At 42.1% G+C, this 24,231-nt stretch overlaps 2 protein-coding genes across 7 annotated transcripts in view; both read left to right on the top strand.

Annotated features, from left to right (window-relative positions):
• The window catches only part of RNF170 (ring finger protein 170), a 46,615-nt gene extending 41,791 nt beyond the window's left edge, over positions 1 to 4,824 (top strand). For all 5 annotated transcript variants that reach the window (XM_037983524.2, XM_007962350.3, XM_037983522.2 and 2 more), the window contains one exon: positions 1,659 to 4,824. In XM_037983524.2, coding sequence (XP_037839452.1) covers positions 1,659 to 1,928 — 270 coding nt within the window. In that variant the 3' untranslated portion in view covers positions 1,929 to 4,824. The remainder of the gene's footprint in view (positions 1 to 1,658) is intronic.
• Positions 4,825 to 14,995: 10,171 nt separating this feature from the next.
• Positions 14,996 to 21,195, top strand: THAP1 (THAP domain containing 1). 2 transcript variants are annotated; one of them, XM_007962347.3, is made up of 3 exons: positions 14,996 to 15,329; positions 18,986 to 19,181; positions 20,047 to 21,195. In XM_007962347.3, the coding sequence occupies exons 1-3, from the start codon at positions 15,259 to 15,261 to the stop codon at positions 20,419 to 20,421; spliced, it is 642 nt and encodes a 213-aa protein (XP_007960538.1). In that variant the 5' UTR covers positions 14,996 to 15,258; the 3' UTR covers positions 20,422 to 21,195. The 2 variants fall into 2 exon arrangements, with proteins under 2 accessions (XP_007960538.1, XP_007960539.1); XM_007962348.3 differs by lacking the exon at positions 18,986 to 19,181 and having other exon boundaries at positions 15,018 to 15,329.
• The last annotated feature ends 3,036 nt before the right edge of the window (positions 21,196 to 24,231 follow it).

Raw genomic sequence — 24,231 nt, 5'->3', positions numbered from 1 at the left:
TGTTTCAAATTTAAGAGCTACCACTGAACTTTAAAAAGTCATTTAACATTTTTCTTTTCATTTCTTTTCTTTTTGAGAGAGTCTCGCTCTGTTGCCCAGGCCAGAATGCAATAGCGTGATCTCAGCTCACTGCAACCTCTGCCTCCTGGGTTCAAACAATTCTCATATTTCAGCCAGCTGACTAGCTGGGATTACAGGTGTGTGCCACCATGCCCAGCTAATTTTTGTATGTTAGTAGAGACGGGTTTTTGCCCTGTTTGCCAGGCTGATCTCAAAACTCTTGGCTTTAAGCAGTCTGCTAGCCTTGGCCTCCCAAAGTGCTGGGATTACCAGTGTGAGCCACTGCATCCGGCCTTTAAAATTTTTCCTTCATATTTTTAAAATGTGAAGCATACTATTACTCAATTATTATTTTTTGTGTCAGATATTTAATGAGTAAGAAAGCCTGGTATGTGATGAAATTATAACAGAATAAAGGCATTTAGCTCTTTAATATTCTGCCTCCTTCAAAGTTGGAGTAAGTTTATGCAGAAACATTTCTTACTAAACCATTTCATATTTCTTGTCAAATTATTAAAGATTTTGTATAAATGATGATACTATATTACAAGTGAACAAAATAGCTCTGAAAAAGGACAGAAAGGTATTCAAAAGACATGCTGGCTGTTTGTTAGAGTATCTAAAGTCATTTACTATAAACTTTGTGAAAGTGGTAAGGCTGTTTTGCTTTAGATATTAGTTCTTCCACAGAACATAGGAAGTGATTATGAAACAACCATTCTTGTACTTTGGTGATCATTGTTCCAAAAGGAGTCACAAGATGGTTTTCTCTTGGTCTGGGGGTTTAAAAAACTATTTTCTCCTCACTTGCTCAGTTCTTTGTGTTTTTGTCTCTGTCTCCCTCTCAACTTATTTGGCACTTGTTACATAAAACGCCTATCTAGAGTTTGGGTGTATGACTGTTAACACAGAATGTTAAACATAGCAGAGGAATGACCAGAGGAAGTGATTCACTGGAAGGAATCAGTTTCACTGCTATTCTTAAACTATTTAAACCATCAAAGTTCCTATGTCTTTAATATATAATCACTTCTATATTGTCTGGCAAGTTATAAAGGTCTTTCATACATAGTATCTTTTTTAGTTATTTTTTTCTTTTGAATTTTCGTTCTTAACAGTCCTTGCACATACTCAGTTAGTTGTTGAATTATCTCTAGTAGGTTAAGCAACTGTTCCTAAGATCACCTGGCTAATAAGTGATTGATTTTGAATTCAAACCCAGATCTGTCTGACTTTAAAGCTGAGACTTACACTCAAGTCTCAGACTCTAATCCTGTGCACTAGGTTCTTTGGTTTATTTTACTAACAAATCAGATGTTACTTGAGTTTTGCATTACTTTATCCCATATTTTAAGCTTGATGACACTTTAGTTGCTTTTCAGTTATCTGCAATAAGATCTATTCTGTAAGAACTAGTATTCAAAGAGCTATTTTTAAGTACAACGCATAATTAGAAAATATGATGTTCAATCAATGTGTAACTCATTAATTCATCTTAACTAATCTTAACAATGTTTACACATAGTAAGAAAATTACATTATTTTGAAACCTGACACATTAGATGCTAAATCATAATATTTGTTTTTCCCTCTACCAGATTATGGAGAGAATTATGGATCTACCCACTTTACTGAGGCATGCATTCAGGGAAATGTTTTCAGTCGGGGGCCTTTTCTGGATGTTTCGCATCAGGATAATACTTTGTTTAATGGGAGCTTTTTTCTATCTTATATCTCCTCTAGATTTTGTACCTGAAGCCTTGTTTGGAATCCTAGGCTTCCTAGATGATTTCTTTGTCATCTTTTTATTGCTTATCTACATCTCTATTATGTATCGAGAAGTGATAACCCAAAGGCTAACCAGATGAAAAAAAACAAAAACAAAAAACTGAGTTTACTAGAATATCTGAGCTAACGTAGAACATCAAACAGAAGGACCCATGGCAGTATAAAGCAATGAAGTAATGGAGTATTATCTCACAAATATAAAACCACTATAAGACAAACATTTGATTATCATTTGACAAATGCCTAGGAATATATAACTGGAATTTTCACACATTGCAAGTTCTAATACTAAGTTTAGAATTATAATGATCTACAATTGTATCTTGATTCTATGTTGTCTGGAAAAAATAAGGAATTATATAAAAAGGGATGCTTTTATATATTTTTCTTTTCCCCAGAATTACTTAGATTAATTGGATGTATAGTAAAATATTGTTAAATGTCAGTTTATCCACCTTATCCTTCTCAGTGGGTACCTATATGATAATATATAGCTGTGAAACTCATCTAAATATTTTTGTTACAATAAAATATTATATACTATTGGGGAAAATTCAGTATTTCTTTTAGTGCTAGCTAAGTTTTGTGCATTTGGAGCAGTTCTGCTTTTTCATTCTGGTATAATTATTTGTTATCAGCTGAAACTGAAAGAAGAAACTTGAACTTCATACTTCAATATCATATTTTAGTTTACAGAACATATTTTAATCAATAGAAGAATTAAGATGAAAAACATGGCCGGGCGGGGTGTTTCACACCTGTAATCCCAGCAGTTTGGGAGGCCGAGGCAGGTGGATCATGAGGTCAGGAGATTGAGACCATCCTGGCTAACACAGTGAAACCCCGTCTCTACTAAAAACACAAAAAATTAGCAGGGCGTGGTGGCCGGCGCCTGTAGTCCCAGCTACTCAGGAGACTGAGGCAGAAGAATGGCATGAACCTGGGAGGCGGAGCTTGCAGTGAGCCGAGATTGCAGCACTGCACTCCAGCCTGGGCGGCAGGGTGAGACTCCATCTTAGGAAAAAAAAAAAAAAAAAAAAGATGAAAAACATTTATCTCCAGTCAGCACACTTGATGTTCACAGTTAGACATTTAAACAAGAGCTCATCCTTTCATAGTAGATATAAAAGTAATTTGTAAAGGGAAGATTGTTTTAGGAACCTGGGCGATGCTGCAAACAGAGTAGCCTGATGCATTTCTGAGGAAGGTGGATGGGATCTTCGTGTCTTTGAGCATCAAGCCCATAGGAAGGTACTGGGAACAGTATCTACATTTGACAAAAGAAATTACTGGTTAGCTATAGCAACAGATTGGACAAACTTGGTTAGTTTTCTGTTGTCAGAAATTTTTATAGTATTGTCTCAGGAAGGCAGCACACAGCTCAGATTCATGTCTTGAGCCAAACAAGTGAATATATCTGAGAAGACTCAATACCACATGGTATTGGGAGATCTTACTCACTTTGGCTGGTGTTGGTCATTACTGAATGTATGACAGCAGGATGTGACGGGATGCCCAGGAGTCAGTGTTAGCATTGTCATCTGAGATCACTGCTATTAATATCATCCATTAATTTATTAGTGAGCTTCACTATATGCAGACTGGGAGATAAGGAGAAAATCTGTCACATTCTGTCTAGTTAATCAGATCAGCTACCAATTAATGAGATTCTGAATTAAATATCAATATATGTTTTTCTAATTTGGACCTAGGACAGAGCTGTTGCTTGTCATAGAGAAAGACAATAATGCTTAAACATAGCACATTATAATTAAAGCAGTTACTCACATACTTTTCATTTTATCCTTTGGACAATTTTGTGAGGAACGCTGGGCACTAACTTCCCTTTCATAGATAAAATCCCTATGCTATTGATGAAAGTGTTTTTGAATGAAGTCATACAACAAATAACTGATCAAAGTGGCATTAAACCAAAATCTTTTAGTAGGACTCCTGCATAGAACGTTTAGATAGACGTGGAAGTTGTTAAGAGGAACGACAAGAGAGAAACTGGTTCTTTGGAAGTCTTTCATGCTACATTATGTCTCCATCAGAGTAAGACAGCTTAGGCACTCCTAAGAGGAAAGGTCTGTGGAGATGACACCTGAAGATTGCATGAATCCGAATTCTACACTTCCAAATCAAATAGGTAAAAGGGTAGTATACATCACAGAAAAAGCTTGCTGTCTCCAACTTGAAAAGCAAATGAGTAGGAGTTTGTCACACTGCCATGTACCAGACTGGAAATGCATTTCCTACCAGTTATACATTTGGTGTGGGGGAATGGTGATGTCATTTTTTGACAGCATTTTATTTGTGTGCGTGCGTTCTGCTCCAAGTGTCACAATTCTGGTTACAATAATTATAATATTTGGAGTTACTACTAAGACTTTCCTGAAAGAGGTGTACTGTACCAAATTTTGTAACGTAAAAAAAATAATGATCTTAAAGCTTACTAAATTGTGAAAAGGATATGTGCTAACATCTCAGAACTTTAGGCCTGCTTATTGTCATCTTTACCGATCTCTGATGATAAATGCAGAAGGGATCTGAGAGTTTTTAAAGCAAGTAGAGTCAATCAGTGTTTTGAACATTATAGTAATACTTCTGTGATTCAGAGTTAGATCATATAAATCAAAGTAACAATTTGGATTTTTTTTAAACAACAGTATCATAACTGTCATAAAACAGATGGTCCAACCCCAGGAGCAGACAATAACTTGGGCAGCTCTGTGGGGAATAAGATGGGGAAAACAACTGTTCTAACTGCCCACTAGAACAGTGGTTTCAACTACTACAATTCTCAGTGTTTGAGAGGTACAAGGGAAGAAAGGACTGTGTGGATCCCTTGTGGCTATGCAGATACCTACCTCACAGAGTTGTTGTAGAAGACTGGTGGTTTGGTTCAAACCTTGTGATTAAAGAGTTTGTCAAGCATTTTATTCTTTTGAATAAAAGCAACATATATAAAAAATTTTAAAGATGTTATTTTTCTATTTCTTTAACATTTGTTTGCTTTCAGAACTCCTGAAAGAGCATTCAGTATAATGGGTGCAATGGCTTTCGTTATCACTAATGGACATCCAATATCTCATCACATTTCTAATTAATTTTGTTAGGTTTTTTATTTTTTTTGTTTGTTTGCTTGTTAGGTCAGAGACAGGATCTCACTGTGTTGCCCAGGCTGGAGTGCAGTGGCACAATCATAGCTCACTGCAGCCTCGAATTCCTGGGCTCAAGTGATCCTCCTGTCTCAGCATCCCAAGTAGCTGGGACTATAAGTGTGTGCCACCCTACCTGGCTAATTGAAAAAAAAAAAAAAAGTTTGTAGATACATGGTCTGACTGTGTTTCCCAGGCCGATCTCAAACTCCTGGGCTCAGCCCTCCAAAGTGCTGTGATTACAGGTGTGAACCACCATGCCCAACGCTGAAAATTATTTTTCTATTAAGCAAATGAATTAATTTGCAGACCACAGTGAAAATTTAGTCACAGGGATATTTTACAAAGAAAAATTCAACATTCAGTTCAATGCAACAAATTTTGTTTTAAATTGTATGTAATTTGGCTGGGCGCAGTGGCTCACACCTGTAATCCCAGCACTGTGGGAGGCCAAGGTGGGAGGCCAAGGTCGGGAGTTTGAGACCAGCCTGGCCAACATAGTGAAACCCCGTCTCTACTAATATACAAAAATTAGCTGGGTGTGGTGGCATACGCCTGTAGTCCCAACTACTTGGGAGGCTGAGATGGGAGAATCACTTGAACCTGGAAGGCAGAGGTTGCAGTGAGCTGAGATCACGCCATTGCACTCCAGCCTGGGTGACAGAGTGAGACTCCGTCTCAAAAATAAATTAAAAAAAAAATGAATAAATAAATTATATGTAATTCACCATACCAATGATAAGTTTACCATTTTGAAATAAGGAAATATAAGGATTATATTCAACAGGTAATAAAAGTATATATTTCATTTCCAAGTTATGGATCACTGGAAGACAGGAAACAAGAAAAGGGAACAACGAAGAGAACTTGGCTGAGGGACGCTACACTGACCAGTTTCATTCTATATGGATTAATGATCACAGACACCAACAGGGCACCCTGCTGGCAGGCGATCCTTGGGTGCTGTTTGAGTGGCTTGTGCCCCCAGCTTCTCTGAACTATAAGTCTTATACGTTCATTCTCTTCTGACATTCCTGCACCTCCCAGGTGACAACCTAGTTTTCCTAAATCACTTCTCCCCCGCCAAGGCCTTTACTTTGCTGATGGAAATAGTTCCCTTTTTATTAAAGGCCGTTTGCATCTCAGTAAAAGGAACCACCATCCATCCATTGGCTCAAGCCAGGCCAGCGTGGTGGCTCCCAGCACTTTGGGAGGCCAAGGCAGGAAGATCACTTGAGTTCAGGAGTTTGAGACCAGCCTGGGCAACATAGTGAGACCCCGTCTTTACAAATAAAATTAGCCAGATGTGGTGGTGCATGCCTGTGGTCCTAGCTACTCCAGAGGCTGAAATGGGAGGATCACTTGGGGCCAGAAGTGAAGGCTGCATGAGCCTTGTGGCTTGCACCACGGCAGTCCAACCTGGGCGACAGGAGATCCCATCTCAGAACAAAACACTAAAGCCAGAAATGCAAGCTTAAGTCTGTGTTAATATCTGAATCACTCTCTTATTGTCTTCTTTTTTTTTTTGAGACGGAGTCTCACTCTGTCACCCAGGCTGGAATGCAATGGCACAATCTTGGCTCACTGCAACCTCCGCCTCTTGGGCTCAAGCGCCTCTCCTGCCTCAGTCTCCTGAGTAGCAGGGACTACAGGTACCCACCACCACACCCAACTAATTTTTGTATTTTTAGTAGAGACGGGGTTTCACCATGTTGGCCAGGCTGGTCTTGAACTCCTGACCTCCAGTAATCTGCCAGTCCCGGCCTCCCAAATTGCTGAGATTACAGGCTAAGCCACTGCACCCGGCCTCCTCACTTACTCTTATAACCATCTATCAACAAGCCCTGGCATTTCTACCATTGACATGTCGATTCCCATCACTCTATACCCTCTGCCACCACCACGGTCCAAGGAGAGTTCTGTGTGTCCAGGAGCCCAGTGGGGGCTGTGGTGGTAGAGCCCAGGGAGCTGGGAGGGGAACGTGAAGTGAGGCTGAAGAAGCAGGAAGACTGTTGATTTGGATTTAAGTGCAGTGGGAAGACATGATCTAACAAACATTTTTAAAAGGTCATCTGACTACCATGTGTAGGGTTCATCAGAGGAGAGCAGCCCTGCAAGTGAGCAGACCCATTAAGAGGCTGTTGTGTGCCTAGACACACAGAACTCTCCTGCCTGTACAGTCAGACGCAGGTCAGGGCCTCAGCATATACCCCATGACTGAATGTTCCCTTCAGCCTCACCACTTTTATTCTTCACATTACTAGACTGTGTTTCCATCCTTTGGTTCTCAGGTTAAATGTTCCCTCCTCACCCAGACTATCCAATCACTCCAACAAAAGTCGGCAGTGACCCTCCCCTCCCCTTACCCCGGGGCACTCTGAGGCATTCAGACATCTCAGCACAGCATCACTGTATTGACATTTTAATTGTCTGTCTGCCTCTCACTAGAATACAAGTTCTATGAAAATGTTATGACAATGTTAGTTTTGCCCACCTGGATATTCGCAGATGTACCGTCACACCTGCCACCACAGTACTGCTCAACACCTAAAGATTAATAAATAAAGCAAGGGAAAGACAGGAAAGGGCAGAAGACAAGGAAAGATCACTTCTTACTCCGTCGTGGCTGCCGCCCAGGTCTCAGCCACCCTCATTTCTCACCTAAAGGATCGCAGCGACCTTCCAGGCAGTCTCCCAGGCCCCAAGTGCCTGGCTACCTACATGCAACGCAGCCCAATGATCATCTCAGGTGTGACTGCTGGAAAGCCTGCTCTCCCTTTCTCACAGAGTAAAGGTAAAGTCCTCACGCCAGCCTGCAAGGCCCCACATGACTTTGGTCGCTCATTTCTCTCTAACTTCATCTCACATTTGTCCCCACAGCTCACTCTGCTCCAGCCACCCAGCCCTCCTTTCTGTCCTTTGAGCAGGCCAAGGACGCCCAGCCTCAGAAGCTCTGCCCTGGGCAGTCCCTCTGACTGCCAGGCTCCCCCCCGGGACATCCTTACAGCCAACTCTCACCAACTCCAGATCTTTGCACAATAGCCATTTCCTGTTAGGCCTGTCCTGTCCACCATAAGGCAACCTGCAACTCCCTCAGCCCACAGAGCACCTCTCACCGGCTAACATACTCTGTGGTCACATGTTTGCTATCTGCCTCCCTAATCCCACGAGAATATTAGCTCTCTGTGGGTAGAAATCGCCTTCACTAATGTATCCCAAGCCCCCAGAACTATGCATGCAGCATAGTCAGTAACTATTTGTTGAATCAATTAATGAGAAAACAATTTCAGGGAACTATAAGTTGAAATGCACTTTTTCAGTTCACAATGTTATCCATTCTGACATTTATCAGACACATGCACAGAGGACCTCAGAGATATGCCCAGTGGCCTCAACACCCATGGTAATGCTAATAAACTACTATTCTGGTATTTTGATACCGGCAGACCTCATTTTATTGTACTTTGCTTTATTGATTTTTGCAGATATTGTACTTTTTACAAATTGAATGTTTGTGGCATCACTGCTTCCAGCAAGTACGTTGGCACCATTTTTCCAGCAGCACGTACTCAAGTCATGTCTCTTTGTCACATTTTGGTAATTCTTGCAATATTGCAAACTTTCTCATTATTATTATAGCTGTTATGGTGATCCGTGATCAGTGATCTTTGATGTTACTACTGATCTTTGTTTTGGAGTGCTACAAACTGCACCCACTTATGGTGAGCTTAATTGATACAAGGTGTATGTGCTCTCACTGACTGGCTATCCCCTAGACTCGCTCTCCTTGGGCCTCCCTATTCCCTGAGACACAACAACATTGAAATTAGGCCAATTAATAACCTTACCAATGCCCACTAAGTCCTCGCTAAGATTCTTACTTTCAATCATAAGGTAGAAATGATCAAGCGTGGTGAGGAAGGCATGTTGAAAGCCATGACATGCTGAAAGCTAGGCCTCTTGTGCCAAATAGCCAAGTTGTGAATGTAAAGGAATTTTTTTTTTTTTTTTTTAAGACAGAGTCTCGCTCTGTCGCCCAGGCTGGAGTGCAGTGGCACTATCTTGGCTCACTGCAACCTCCACCTCCCGGGTTCATGCCATTCTCCTGCCTCAGCCTCCTGAGTAGCTGAGACTACAGGAGCTCGCCATCATGCCCGGCTAATTTTTGGGTTGTTTTTTTTTTTTTTTTTTTTTTTTTTCAGTAGAGACGGGGTTTCACTGTGTTAGCCAGGATGGTCTCCATTTCCTGATCTTGTGATCTGCCCACCTCGGCTTCCCAAAGTGCTGGGGTTACAGGTGTGAGCCACCGCACCTGGCGTAAAGGAAAAATTCTTGAGGGAAATTAGAAGTGCTAGTCCAGTGAACACATGAATGATAAAAAAGCTAAGCAGCCTTAATGCTGATATGGAGAAAGTTTAAATGGGCCGGGTGCCATGGTTCACACCTGTAATCCCAATACTTTGGGAAGCCAAAGTGGAAGGATCACTTGAGGTCAGGAGTTCGAGACCAGCCTGGCCAACATGGTGAAACCCAGTCTCTATTAAAAATATAAAAATTAGCTGGGTGTGGTGGTGCGTACCTATAATCCCAGCTACATGGGTGGCTAAGGCAGGAGAATCGCTTTAACCTGGGAGGTGGAGGTTGCAGTGAGCAGAGATTACGCCACTGCACTCCAGTCTGGGCTACAGAGTGAGACTTGGTCTCAAAAAGAAAAAAGTTTAAATGGTCTTCCCTTAAACCAAATCCCTAACCACCCACCCCCAACTCTGTTCAATTTTGCGAAGGCTGAGAGAGGTGAGGAAACTGCAGAACAAAATTGGAAGCTAGCAGAGGTCGGTTCAGGAGGTTTAAGGCAAGAAGCCATCTCCATAACATAAAAGTGCAAAGTGAAGCAGCAAGTGCTGATGGAGAAGCTGCAGCAAGTTTTCCAGAAGATCCAGCTCAGATAATTAATGAAGGTGGCTACACTAACAGCAGATTTTCAATGTAGATAGAATGGCTTCTATTGGAAGAAGATGCCATCAAGGACTTTTAGTAGCCAGGAAGGAGAATTCAATGCTTGGCTTCAAAGCATCACAGGACTGGCTGACTCCCTTGTCAGTCAGATGCAACTGGCTGATGCAACTGATGACTTTAAGTTGAAGCCAATGCTCATTTACCATTTCGAAAATCCTATTGGTCTTAAGAACAATGGTAAATCTACTCTGCCTGTGCTCAACAAATGGAATAATAAAGCCTGGATGACAGCACATCTGTTTTTTGTTTGTTTGTTTGTTTTTTGTTTTTTGTTTTTTTTTGAGACGGAGTGTTGCTCTGTCCCCCAGGCTGGAGTGCAGTGGCCGGATCTCAGCTCACTGCAAGCTCCGCCTCCCGGGTTCACGCCATTCTCCTGCCTCAGCCTCCCGAGTAGCTGGGACTACAGACGCCCGCCACCTCGCCCGGCTAATTTATTGTATTTTTTTTAGTAGAGACGGGGTTTCACCGTGTTAGCCAGGATGGTCTCGATCTCTTGACCTCGTGATCCGCCCGTCTCGGCCTCCCAAAGTGCTGGGATTACAGGCTTGAGCCACCGCGCCCGGCCAGCACATCTGTTTACAGCATGGTTCACTGAGTATTTTAAGTCCACTGTTACACCTACCGCTCAGAAAAACAGATTCCTTTCAAAATAATACTGCTCATTGACAATGCACCTGGTCACCCAAGAGCTCTAATGGAGATGTACAAGGAGATGAATGTTGTTTTCATGCCTGTAACACAACATCCATTCTGCAGCCCCATAAATCAAGGAGTATTTTGACTTTCAAGTTTTATTACCTAAGAAATACATTTTGTAATGCTATAGCTGCCATGGATAGTGATTCCTCTGATGGATCTGAGCAAAGTCAGTTGAAAACCTTCTGGAAAGGATTCATTATTCTAGATGCCCTGAAGAACATCAATAATTCATGGGAGGAAAAATATCAACATTAACAGGAGTTTGGAAGAAATTGATTCCAGCCCTCATGAATGCCTTTGAGTTGTTTAAGACTTCGGTGGAAGAAGTCACTGCAGATGTGATAGAAACAGCAAGAGAACTAGAATTAAAACTGGATCTGAAGATGTGACTGAGTTGCTGCAATTTCATGATAAAACTTGAACAGATGAGGAGTTGCTTCTTATAAATGAGGAAATAAAGTAGTTTCTGACGATGGAATCTACTTCTGGTAAAGATGCTGTGAACATTGTTGAAATGACAACAAGGGATTTAGAATATTTTGAATATTACATAAACCTAGTTGATAAAGCAGTGGCAGGGTTTGAGAGGATTAACTCCAATTCTTAAAGAAGTTCTACTGTGACCAAAATGCTATTAAACAGCATTACTTGCTACAGAGAAATATTTAATGAAAGGAAGAGTCAATCGATGCAGCAAACTGCATTGCTGTCTCATTTTAAGAACTTGCCACAGCCACCTCAACCTTCAGCAACCACCACCATGATCAGTCAGCAGCCATCAACATCAAAGCAAGACTCTCCATCAGCAAAAAGATCACCATTTGCTGAAGGCTCAGGGGATCATTAGCTTTTTTTTTTTTTTTTTTTTTTAGCAATACATATCTATGTGTGTATGTGTATAAAATTTAGAGATGGGATCTCACTGTCATGATCATAGCTCACTGCAGCCTCAGACTCCTGGACTCAAGGGATCCTCCTTGCCTCAGCCTCCCAAGTAGCTGGAACTACAGGCATGCACCACCATACCCGACTAATTAAAAACAATTTTTTTAGAAACAGGGTCTCACTATACTGTCCAGGCTGCCTTGAGTCCCTGCCTCAGCTTCCTAAGCCCTGACACCCAGCTCGTGGTAACTGTTGATTTGCTTGTTTGAGACAAGGTTTCATTCTGTTGCTCAGGCTGGAGTACAAAGGCATGACCACAGCTCACTGCAGCCTCAACCTTCTGGGTTCAAGGGATCCGCTCAACTCAGTCTCCCAAGTATCTGGGACTACAGATGTGTGCCAACACGCCTGGCTAATTTTTGTATTTTTTGTAGAGACAGGGTCTCACTGTGTTGCCCAGGCTGGTCTTGAACACTTGGGCTCACGTGATCCACCTGCCTCGGCCTCCCAAAGTACTGGGATTACAGGTGTGAACCACTGCGCCAGGCCATTAAGCCACATCTTAAGGGTGGACAGGTCAGGAATGGGCATTTCAAGTCAAGAAAACAGCCTATTTAAAGAAACCACAAAAGAGCCTGCCCTCTAAGACATGAAGCTGGAACAGAGGTAAAGACATGTGGAGGGAGATGATGGTGGAAGAGCAGAAGTACCTGGTCCTAAAGAGCTTTATAACTCACCATAAGAAGTTTGGATTTTATTCAGTACAGCAGGTAGCCTTGCAAAGATACGAGCAGGGGCATGGCAGGCATGCACAACCCTTCTATGAAAACTGGAGACTAGGATAGTTAAGAGGTTGCTGCAAGGTTAAGACCATGAGAGCTTGGTCAAGAACAGTGAGGAGGCAAGGCGCCGTGGCTCATGCCTGTAGTCCCAGGACTTTGGGAGGCCCTGGCTGACCCATAGCTTAAACCCAGGAGTTTGAGACCAGCCTGGGCAACACAGTGAGACCTCATCTCTATTAAATATAATAATAAAAATAATTAAAGAACAGTGAGGGTTGGGCGCAGTGGCTCACGCCTCTAATCCCAACACTTTGGGAGGCCGAGGCAGGCGTATCACCTGAGGTCAGGAGTTCGAGACCAGCCTGGCCAACATGGTGAAATCCCGTCTCTACAAAAATACAAAAATTAGCCGGGCATGGTGGCAGGTGCCTGTAATCCCAGCTACTCAGGAGGCTGAGGCGGGAGAATTGCTTGAACCCGGGAGGCAGAGGTTACAGTGAACTGAGATCGTGCCATTGCACTCCAGCCTGGGCGACAGAGCGACACTCCCTCTCAAAAAAAAAAAAAGAAAGAAAGAAAAAGAACAGTGAGGAGACATGCAGAGGGATGGATTTAAGAGGCATTTATTTATTTAGTCTATAAAATTAACCTGGTCATCAAAGGATTTTATGGGTGACAAAAACTAATCCAAGATGACTCCAAGGTTTCTGGTTTAGGCAACTGTTGAACAGATAATTCACAGATGATAATCCCAAAGGCAGAACGGATATACAAAGGAAATAAAACATGAGAGAATTATGGTATTTGGTTCAGTTTAAGGAGCAGGGTGTTTAGGAGTTACAGGAGGCCAGAAGATGGAACTCCGGGGAAACACCAACATTTAAAGGGGCAGGAAAGGTAGAGAATAAGGGCCAAGGGATTACTCAACATTTTGCTCTCCAGGTTTGCCTGGCTCAGATCTATATAAAGGAAAGGAGCAGGGAATGAAGTAAAACTGTTACAGGAAAGGGGTCCCAATCCAGACCCCAAGGCAAGGTTCTTGGATCTCATGCAAGACAGAATTCAGGGCGAGTCCACAGTGCACAGCAAAAGCAAGTTTATTAAGAATGTAAAGTGGTGAAAGTACAGCTACTCCACAGAGAGAGTAGGGCGTTCCCGAAAGAAACAGAAGGAACGCATCCACCCTAAGTACAACACTTAGTTTATATATAGAATAAAAAAAGATCACGGGGAGATGTGCTGTGCTACAAGGGTTTGTGATAAAGGATTAATTACTATATTATGTAAGAATCGATATCTTTATTTATTTATGAGACAGAGTCTTACTCTGTCGCCCAGGCTGGAGTGCAGTGGTGCAAGCACGGCTCACTGCAACCTCCGCCTCCCAGATTCAAGCGATTCTCCTGCCTCAGCCTCCAGAGTAGCTGAGATTCGAGGCATGTGCCAACCACACCCGGTTAATTTTTGTATTTTTAGTAGAGACGGGTTTCACCATGTTAGCCAGGCTAGTCTTGAACTCCTGACCTCAAGTGATCCGCCCGCCTCAGCCTTCCAAAGTGCTCGGATTACAGGCGTGAGGCACTGTGCCCAGTCCATTATTATCTTTAAAGCAAAATTAGGAATGCTTCTGTTCTCAAAATATCGAGATATCTGGACACTTCGAAGTCTGGGTCTGTTTAGTAAACATTATCGATCTGTTGCCTTAATGGTATACATCTAGAGGCTAGGAACACCTAACTTTCCGGGAATGCAGCCCAGCAAGTCCCAGCCTCATTTTCCTAGCCCTCACTCAACAGAGTCGCTCTATTTCGAACCCCTCTGACATATTCTCTCTCAGATGTGAAAATTGCTGCAGCAGCTCCCTATTTGCAACACAGCACATGTAAATCACAGCAATGGACAGCCCTTCAGAAAAGCTTCTGGGGAGGGAGGGCCTGGTGGCTCAACTCCCCTAATCCCAACCCACTGGGAGGTCGAGATAGGTGGATCCCTTGAGCTCGAGTTCTAGACTGGCCTGGGCAACGTGGGGAGATCCTGCCTCTATTTTTTAAAAAAATTACATATATATACACACACACGTATATATGCATACATATATACATATATATAATGCTTCTGCGTTGGCAATTCAGATGATTTGGCGAGTGTCTTTTTTCATTGCTAAAAACCTGTCACGTTGGCTCTCAGAGACTTGTGATGCCTGAAGACACAGGTAATGGGAAAAAGATCAGCATTCTGGGAAAAGGTTCCACAATTTTATTAATCATACATCATCTGTGTCCGCCCTTTTAGAGAAATGGGCGCAATCAGACAACGACCTCGGCTTTACACCTGTTCTCCAAGAGGCCCTAGTTGTTTCCTATTGTAAGCCGCCCCAGAAAAGCTCCGCATCAATTAACCCACGGGAACAGCCCCGGCTGGAGGATGCCCCTGGAATCCGGCCTCCCGCCGCACCTCCTCCCACGCAAGCTGTTCCTTCCTGCCTACCGGAAGTTCAGGGCTCCGCCCACTTCCGCAACTCTGAAGCCATCGCCGGAAACACCTGGCCTCAGCCAATAGTTAGCTTCCCAGGAATCGTTACCTCTGACCTCGGGGCTAATCAGAGACAGTAGGACGCACCCCTCGCGAGAGGTGAGGTTGAAGCTGCCTCCGCCATCTTGGAGATGGGAGACGGGCGATGGCTGTGGTCCTTCTGCTAATGCAAACAACAAAACGGGCACACTAGTCACCCCCGGGGGAGGCCACCATCACTGTAACTGTTGGCCAAAGCTACAAAAGAGCGAGGGTGTCCAACCGAGCGCGGCGACACAGAGCAGCTTCCCCTGCCTTCTGCGGCGGCAGAAGTGAAGTTCCTGAAGACCGGAAGGATGGTGCAGTCCTGCTCCGCCTACGGCTGCAAGAACCGCTACGACAAGGACAAGCCCGTTTCTTTCCACAAGTGAGGACCCTGCGCGCCTCGCGGGGCCGGTCTTAGCCAGGGTGGGGGCGCGCGACCGGCCGGGCCGGGGGCGGAGCCAGGCGCGTGTCCGCGCGAGGGGCGGGTGGGGTCTGGGGCCGGCCGCGCGAGGCGTTTCCCGCCGCGTCCTGCTGGGAACCGTAGCCCGATCGCGCGTTCTCGGCGCGCGTCTCCGCGGCGGTTGTTTCTTGCGCTCTTGGTACAGGTCCTCGTTGCAGGCTTCGCTCGAGGCCTGGGTTGACGAGTTTGGAGCCCGCGGGCGATGCCTATGGTGGCGCGGGTTTTGCCGCCACCAGGGTCACAGAGCAGCCAGGTGTTGTAATAACGTCTTAGGGGTAAATTTGAAATAGAAACAAAGGCCTTCAAACGAAGAAATCACTATTTTTCTCCCTTGCCGTGGATGGGAGGCCAGCATCGTAGCAATTAAGGGTTTTTTGGCTGGGAAATCACAGAGAATTTTTGCCCCAAATCTCTAGGAACTAAGCTTTAAGGACCCTGAGTTTTGAAGAAAGCTTCAGGTACTGCCAAGATAAATCGTTATCTTTTCAGCACACAATAATGATAATATGGACAGTTACAGCATGGATCATAATAAAATGACTCACACTGGTCTTTATTTATTATGGCATTACCTGTGCATAGAGGAAGCTCTTTCGAAAGAAACTGCCCCACAGCTTTCAGAGCTGTCTTATCCAATAGGTAGCACAGTTAAGAGTGCTAGGATCAAAAATACTCTCTTGAAAATGGGAAAAAAGTGCAAAGTTGCAATTACTTATGATAATCAAACGCTTGTAAAATGTGACATAACATTCAGCTGAATTTGTTTACAAATTTTAATTACATTTATGTTGTTTTCTTTATAAGAATTCCTGACAACTATATGCAGATGATAGCTAAGAAATCAGATCCAGGGGTAAACTATACAAATTAGCCATAGGTAATTAGCTAATTATCTTTTATAATTAGGTAAGTAATTACAAAAGCAAAATGTTAAATATCCTTTCAATTTTTTTATTTTTTATTTTTATTTTTTGGTGTGGAGCCATCTATGTTTACTAGGGGAGTGTCCATGCATTTTTTAAGTGTTTGATATCACGTGAGATGGACCCTATAGAAATAAGAGTGTACTGTAGAACATAGAGAGGTCTCCAGAGTAATGATGTTACCCCTTGGCGAAGGGGGTAGAACACTTACAGGATTCAGTTCAGGATATCCTAATATTGTCTCTTGATTTAATTGGAATTTCTGTAAACATGTTCTTTCGAAATGTAGGAAAAGGTCAGGTGATGGTAACAGGATTACATGTGCAGCTCCCCACCCACGTTTCTGATGGCATGGCAGAAGGAATCTAAAATTATGGAAAATGTTTCACTGGCACTGGAAACAAGTTTAAGGAGGGTATTCACACGTCAGAAATAACTGTGTTTTTGGCCAGGCACAGTGGCTCATGCCTGTAATTCTCAGCACTTAGGGAGGCCTAGGTGGACAGATCACCTGACGTCAGGATTCGAGACCAGCCTGGCCAACATGGCAAAATCCCGTCTCTACTAAAAATACAAAATACAGGCGTACGCCTGTAATCCTAGCTACCTGGGAGGCTGAGGTAGGGGAATCGCTTGAACCTGGGATATGGAGGTTGCAGTGAGCTGAGATCTTGCCCTGCACTCCAGCTTGGGTAACAGAGCGAGACTCCATGTCACACACACACACACACAAAAAACAGAGAAATAAACTGTTTCTGCTAGGTTTAAACACATACAGATTGAATCAAAAGAAGAGCTAACCTGCATCTTATCCCTTATCTAAAAGAACAGGTTTAGGGAGAGTAGATGGGAAAGATTTTAACAGAATCTCACAAACAGCTGTAAATTTGTGGTCCTTGTGCCAGGAGGCCCTAGGTACTGAATTTTAGCAGCCAATGCTACCATAGTTTATGCTTACAGAGCCAGGAGGCCATAGGTACTGAATTTTACCAGCAAATGCCACCCTAGTTTATACGTATAGAGGCCATTTCCAGCTGAGATTTTCTTCTTCTTCTTCTTTTTTTGAGATGGAGTCTTGCTCTGTCACCAGGCTGGAGTGCAGTGGCACGATCTCGACTCACTGCAACCTCTGCCTCCCCGGTTCAAGCGATTCTCCTGCCTCAGCCTCCTAAGTAGCTGGGACTACAGGCGCGCAACACCACGCCCAGCTAATTTTTGTATTTTTCATAGAGACGAGGTTTCACCATGTTGGCCAGGATGGTCTCGATATTTTGACTTCCTGATGCGCCCTCTTCAGCCTCCCAAAGTGCTGGGATTACAGTTGGGATTACAGGCCACGCCCAGCCCCAGCTGAGATTTTCTAGGAGTACCACTTATCCCACCATCTGCATAGTGGCAGCAGAGAGTGCTATGTTGTACAAAGAAAAGGGACTGTCATAAAGATCTCTTACTAGCAGAGTCAGGCTCTAGCATATTGTACATAGAAGAGAAAACTGTGAAAGGTAAATTCGAAACCCCCTTCCTTTGTTTTTTTTTTCTAATCCCCCCAGTTTACCAAATCCTTAATTTGGAAGAGTAAAACCACAATAAATTTAAACTCTCACTATCCCCGTTTACCTGGGCCTAATGGACATCCCAGTTGATTAGAAAATAAATACTTTTCTTTCGTTATTATCTGCCTTTAATTCAAATTTAGCCTATTCGTATTTGTCAGACTGATGCTAAGAGAACTAGAAGCCCCTCTTTCCCAGTACATAGATACAAATGTGCAATCTTTGTCTTTCTGTGCAGCACACAGAAAATTACTGGTAAAAATAGAATACAGTTTTTTTCTTTTTGAGACAGGGTATGGCTCTGTCACTCAGGCTGGAGTGCAGTGGAACCATCTCAGCTCACTGCAGCCTTGACGTCCCAGGCTCGAGGAATCCTCTCACCTCACCCTCAGCCTCCCAAGTACCTGGGCACATACCACTATACCCAGCTAATTTTTGTATTTTTTGTAGAGACAGGGTTTTGCTGTGTTGCCCAGGCTAGTCTCAAACTCCTGGACTTAAGTAGTCCCTCGGACCTTGGCCTCCCAAGTGCTGGGATTACAGACATGAGCCACGGGCACATTTATTCTATAGTATGTATTTTACTTGAATCTTTTGGTGAACTCACTATAAAAAGTTAAACATTAATAAATGAGGGCCCAGCGCAGTGGCTCACGCCTGTAATTCCAGCACTTTGGGAGGCCAAGGTGGGCGGATCACGAGGTCAAGAGATCGAATCCATCCTGGCCAACATGGTGAAAGCCCGTCTCTACTAAAAGTACAAAACTTAGCTGGGCATGGTGGCATATGTGGTGGCAGGCGCCTATAGTCCCAGCTACTTGGGAGGCTGAGGCAGGAGAATCACTTGAACCCAGGAGGTGGAGGTGCAGTGAGCCACGACTGCGCCACTGCACTCCAGCCTAACAACAGAGCAAGACTGTCTCAAAAAAATTTTTTTTTAATTAATAAATGAGATAGATAACTAGAGCTAATCTTTAATCCAGTATGATAATACCATTGTAACATCTTTAATACCAATGTAAGATCTTTCCTAAGTTGGAAAGTTTGGGTGCGTTTATTTAAAAAAATCAGCACAGATAATTGAATTATGCCTTCTTCTTAGGTTTCCTCTTACTCGACCCAGTCTTTGTAAAGAATGGGAGGCAGCTGTCAGAAGAAAAAACTTTAAACCCACCAAGTATAGCAGTATTTGTTCAGAGCACTTTACTCCAGACTGCTTTAAGAGAGAGTGCAACAACAAGTTACTGAAAGAGAATGCTGTGCCCACGATATTTCTTTGTACTGAGCCACATGACAAGGTAATATGCGTTTTAAAATATTGGGTTGCTTTCTGTTTATCAAATTGATATGTTCATTGATTAAAACGTGGAAAATTCAGTTAAAGAGAATAAATGTGCCTGGAACTTTGTGTAGTTAACAGTGATACACTTCTGAAAACACAAAATGCGGTTTATTTAAGATAAATATCCTCACACTAAGAAACTTAGTCCAGCCCTTGTAACTTACTTAAGAATCACTCTGTACTACCAGTTATATATTGATAAGTTTTGGGTTTTCTTTATCAGTGACAGTTTAGTTTCAAAGCATTTTTTTCTCCTCAGTGCTTAGTATTTAATTGGATCTGATTATTCATTTTGTCTCTTTCTTGCACCATCCCTTTACTGCAGGTAGAAAAGTTTATTCAAACTGAAACTGTTTTCTCATTTTGGAATGTTTCTATACCACTGATTCACCAAAAAAGTCTAATATTTCTTAAATTCCACAGAATATTTATTTATTTATTTATTTATTTATTTATTTATTTATTTTTGGGAGACAGAGTCTCTCTGTCACCCAGGCTGGAGTGCAGTGACATGATCTTGGCTCACTGCAACCTCCGCCTCCTGGTTTCAAACAATTCTCTTGCCTCAGCCTCCCGAATAGCTGGGATTATAGGCATACACCACCACACCCGGCTAATTTTTGTATTTTTAGTAGAGACGGGGTTTCGCCATGTTTGGCCAGGCTGGTCTCAAACTCCTGACCTCAGGTGATCCGCCCACCTCTTCCTCCCAAAGTGCTAGGATTACAGGCGTGAGCCACTACCCCTGGTCAGTCCACAAATTGTTTTAAACTGTTATTTTTAGTTACTAAATTCAAACATACTTTGTATTTTTGTTTTAGAAAGAAGATCTTCTGGAGCCACAGGAACAGCTTCCTCCACCTCCTTTACCGCCTCCTGTTTCCCAGGTTGATGCTGCTATTGGATTACTAATGCCGCCTCTTCAGACCCCTGTTAATCTCTCAGTTTTCTGTGACCACAACTATACTGTGGAGGATACAATGCATCAGCGGAAAAGGATTCATCAGCTAGAACAGCAAGTTGAAAAACTCAGAAAGAAGCTCAAGACCGCACAGCAGCGATGCAGAAGGCAAGAACGGCAGCTTGAAAAATTAAAGGAGGTTGTTCACTTCCAGAAAGAGAAGGACGACGTATCAGAAAGAGGTTATGTGATTCTACCAAATGACTACTTTGAAATAGTTGAAGTACCAGCATAAAAAAATGAAATGCATATTGATTTCTAATGGGGCAATACCACATATCCTCCTCTAGCCTATAAAGGAGTTTCATTTAAAAAAAATAACACTTGATTACTTATATAAAAACAATTCAGAATATTTTTTTAAAAAAATTCGATATATACTGTAAAAGTATAAATTTTTTTGTTTGTAATTTCAGGTTTTTTACATTTTAACAAAATATTTTAAAAGTTATAAACTAACGTCAGACCTCTAATGTAAGTTGGGTTCAAGACTGGGGATTTGGGTTTTTTTTTTTTTAGTATTTATAGAAATAATGTAAAAATAAAAAGTAAAGAGAATGAGAACAGTGTGGTAAAAGGGTGACTTCAGTTTAAAACTTAAAATTAGTACTGTTTTATTGAGAGAACTTAGTTATATTTTAAATCAGAAGTATGGGTCAGATCATGGGACATAACTTCTCAGAATATATATATATATGTACATATTCTCATATGTAAAGTCACATGGTTCATTTATCTTTCTGAATCAGTTATCAAAGATAAATTGGCAAGTCAGTACTTAAAAAGAAAAAAAGATTTGATTGTCTTCACAGCAGAAGAGAGTCATTGCGTATCTGATCAGTAACTTTAGATTCTAAGAGTGGATTTTTTTTTTTAATGGGCTCCTATTTTTTCCCCTACTGTCTAGCATTATAAAATTAGAAGTGTATTTTCAGTGGAAGAAACATTCTTCAATAAATAAAGTAAGGCATTGTCATCAATGAAGTAATTAAAACTGGGGCCTGATCTATGATATGCTTTTTTCTTTCATTACCCTCTAGCTGAAGGACATCCAGTTCCCCAGCTGTAGTTATGTATCTGCCTTCAATGTCTCTGACCAATGTGCTGTGTTAGTAGAGTTTGATTTGTATCATATGATAATCTTGCACTTGACTGAGTTGGGGCAAGGCTTCACATAAAAAATTATTTCTTCACTTTTAACACAAGTTAGAAATTATATCCCATTTACTTAAATGAGTGATTTATATTCAGAACAACCTACTATGTAGTGTTTATTTTACTGAATGTGGAGATTTAAACACTGAGGTTTCTGTTCAAACTGTGAGTTCTGTTCTATATTTGTGAGAAATTTTACATATATTGGAAATGAAAATATGTTCTGAGTAAACAAATATTACTATAGGAGTTATTAGATTTAGAATAACTGTTCCAATGATAATTATTACTTTTATATTTCAAAGTACACTAAGATAGTTGAAGAGTAATAGACCCTTTAAGACAGTATTAAAGGTGTGAAACAATGGCGTTCAAAGTGTCTTTTGTAGAACTGGTTTTCATTGTAGTTCACTGCCATGCTGCCAGTGGATAGCACTGTGATTCATGGATATTTGATGTTTTATGAACCAGTATCTCAAAAATAGAAATAATGATTGGAAGATTACTTGAAGTTGGGCTGGGCACCATGGCTCACGCCTGTAATCCCAGCACTTTGGGAGGCTGAGGCAGATGGATCACAAGGTCAGGAGTTCGAGACCAGCCTGGCCAATATGGTGAAACCCCATCTCTGCTAAAAATACAAAAACTAGCAGGGCACGGTGGCGAGCGCCTGTAGTCCCAGCTACTTGGGAGGCTGAGGCAGGAGAGTTGCTTGAACCTGGAAGGTGGATGTTGCAGTAAGCTGAGATGGCACCACTGTACTCCAGCCTGGGCAATACAGCGAGACCCCATCTCAAAAAAAAAAATTACTTGAAGTTACATAGTCTGATAACATCATTTAGAACTAATGCTGATCAATCAGAAGACTTTTACAGATTATTCATGGAACTCATAACTGTTTTTAGAGGCTACAAAGTATTCAAGTAGTTTGGTTTTATATGTTGTCTTTCTAGCAATTCCTGGAAGTACTCAGGAATATTTAGATTTATTCCTAAATACTTTGAAAAGTATATACCTTTGGCTGGGCATGGTGGCTCACGCCTGTTATCCCAGCAATTTGGGAGGCCGAGGCGGGCGGATCACCTGAGGTCAGGAGCTCGAGACCAGCCTGACCAACATGGAGAAACCCTGTCTACTAAAGATACAAAATTAGTCGGGTGTGGTGGCGCATGCCTGTAATCCCAGCTATTTGGGAGGCTGAGGCAGGAGAATCATTTGAACCTGGGAGGCGGAGGTTGCAGTGAGTGAGGGCAGTGCCATTGCACTCCAGCCTGGGCAACAAGAGCAAAACTCCGTCTCAAAAAAAAAAAAGAAAGAAAGAGAAAAGTATATACCTTCAATCTAAGTACTCTTCTACATAAAAGATAAATCCTATGTGTGTGTCCCAGAATGAAGAATCCAGGTTAGATTATAAAAATGGAAATCATAATTACTTAGCATATTAGCATTATTATTTAACCTCAAGCTACTTTCTTTTCATAACAGACATAAATCCCCATTTGGAGAGAACTAAGCAAGCAGCATGTATGCCAACTGCTTTCATTTAAATAATTTATCATAGTAGTTAAACAGAAGTTTGAGGCGCAGGTACTTATTTCTGAATTGACTATTGTATTGTTTATAACATTGCCAAGAAAAGAAGGTCTGCCAAGAAAAGTAGGTTCTGTTCATGCATAGTGAAACAGTCTGACACAAACAGGGACAAGAACTCAATTTTTTTTTTTTTTTTTTTGAGAAGGAGTCTAGTTCTTGTTGCCCAGGCTGGAGTGCAATGGTGCAATCTGGGCTCACTGCAACCTCTACCTCCCAGGTTCAGGGGATTCTCCTGCCTCAGCCTCCCGAGTAGCTGGGATTACAGGCATGCACCACCATGCCCAGCTAATTTTGTATTTTTAGTAGAGACGGAGTTTCTCCATGCTGGCCAAGCTGGTCTTGAACTCCCGACCTCAGGTGATCTGCCTGCCTTGGCCTCCCAAAGTGTTGGGAATACAGGCGTGAGCCACCATGCCCAGCCGGTCTCAATCTTTTAATACTGCCTTATAATACAAATATAAAGGTCACTTGAATTGCTGCTTGGCGTGAATTATCACATTCCAATTGAAGTTTTAAGTTTTTAACAACTAATTTAAATGTTTACTAATTGTATACGAGTTACGTGTACTAAAAATAATTCTGTTGTTGCAGTGAGAACATAGCAAAACTTTGTACTTGGAAATCCAAGTACATGAGGGGATTTTTTTTCTTTCAGTTGTAATTTATGTGATCCCTTTCTTAGAATTATAATAATTGTGATGGCAAATGAAAGTTTCACGTGATACGGGCTTTTTAGCTTGCATTAATATTCCCTGATCATCTTTTAGTGCTAAAAAAAAATACATGTGTGGCCAGGTGCAGTGTCTCACACCTGTAATCCCAGCACTTTGGCAGGCAGAGGTGGGCAGATCACCTGAGGTCAGGAGTTTGAGACCAGCCTGGCCAATACAGTGAAACTCCGTCTCTACTAAAAATACGAAAATTAGGCGGGCGTGGTGGCGTGCGCCTTTAGTCCCAGCTGCTCAAGAAGCTAAGGCAGGAAAATCACTTGAACCTGGGAGGTGGAGGTTGCAGTGAGCCAAGATCATGCCACTGCATTCCAGACTAGGCGACAGAGCCGAGACTCCATCTCAAAAAAAAAAAAAAAAAATACATGTGTACACATATCCACCACCTCTAGCTTTTAGAAAGTTGATAGTAAACAGCGTATTTTAAAATCCATTTGTGTTCCAGAATTTTTAAAAGATAGTCCACCCTGAATAGCATTTAAAGAAAAAGAATAGATTTTCCAGCTGATGGTAAATGGTGTTGCTTGGCATTATGATTTTATATAGTCTTGTGTTTTAAAGTATAGTCA

This window comes from Chlorocebus sabaeus, chromosome 8 (genome assembly GCF_047675955.1).
Source record: "Chlorocebus sabaeus isolate Y175 chromosome 8, mChlSab1.0.hap1, whole genome shotgun sequence".
In the NCBI taxonomy this organism is placed as follows: Eukaryota; Metazoa; Chordata; class Mammalia; order Primates; family Cercopithecidae; genus Chlorocebus; species Chlorocebus sabaeus.
Note: the sequence above shows the minus strand (reverse complement) of the source record. Positions and strands in the feature narration are given on the sequence as shown.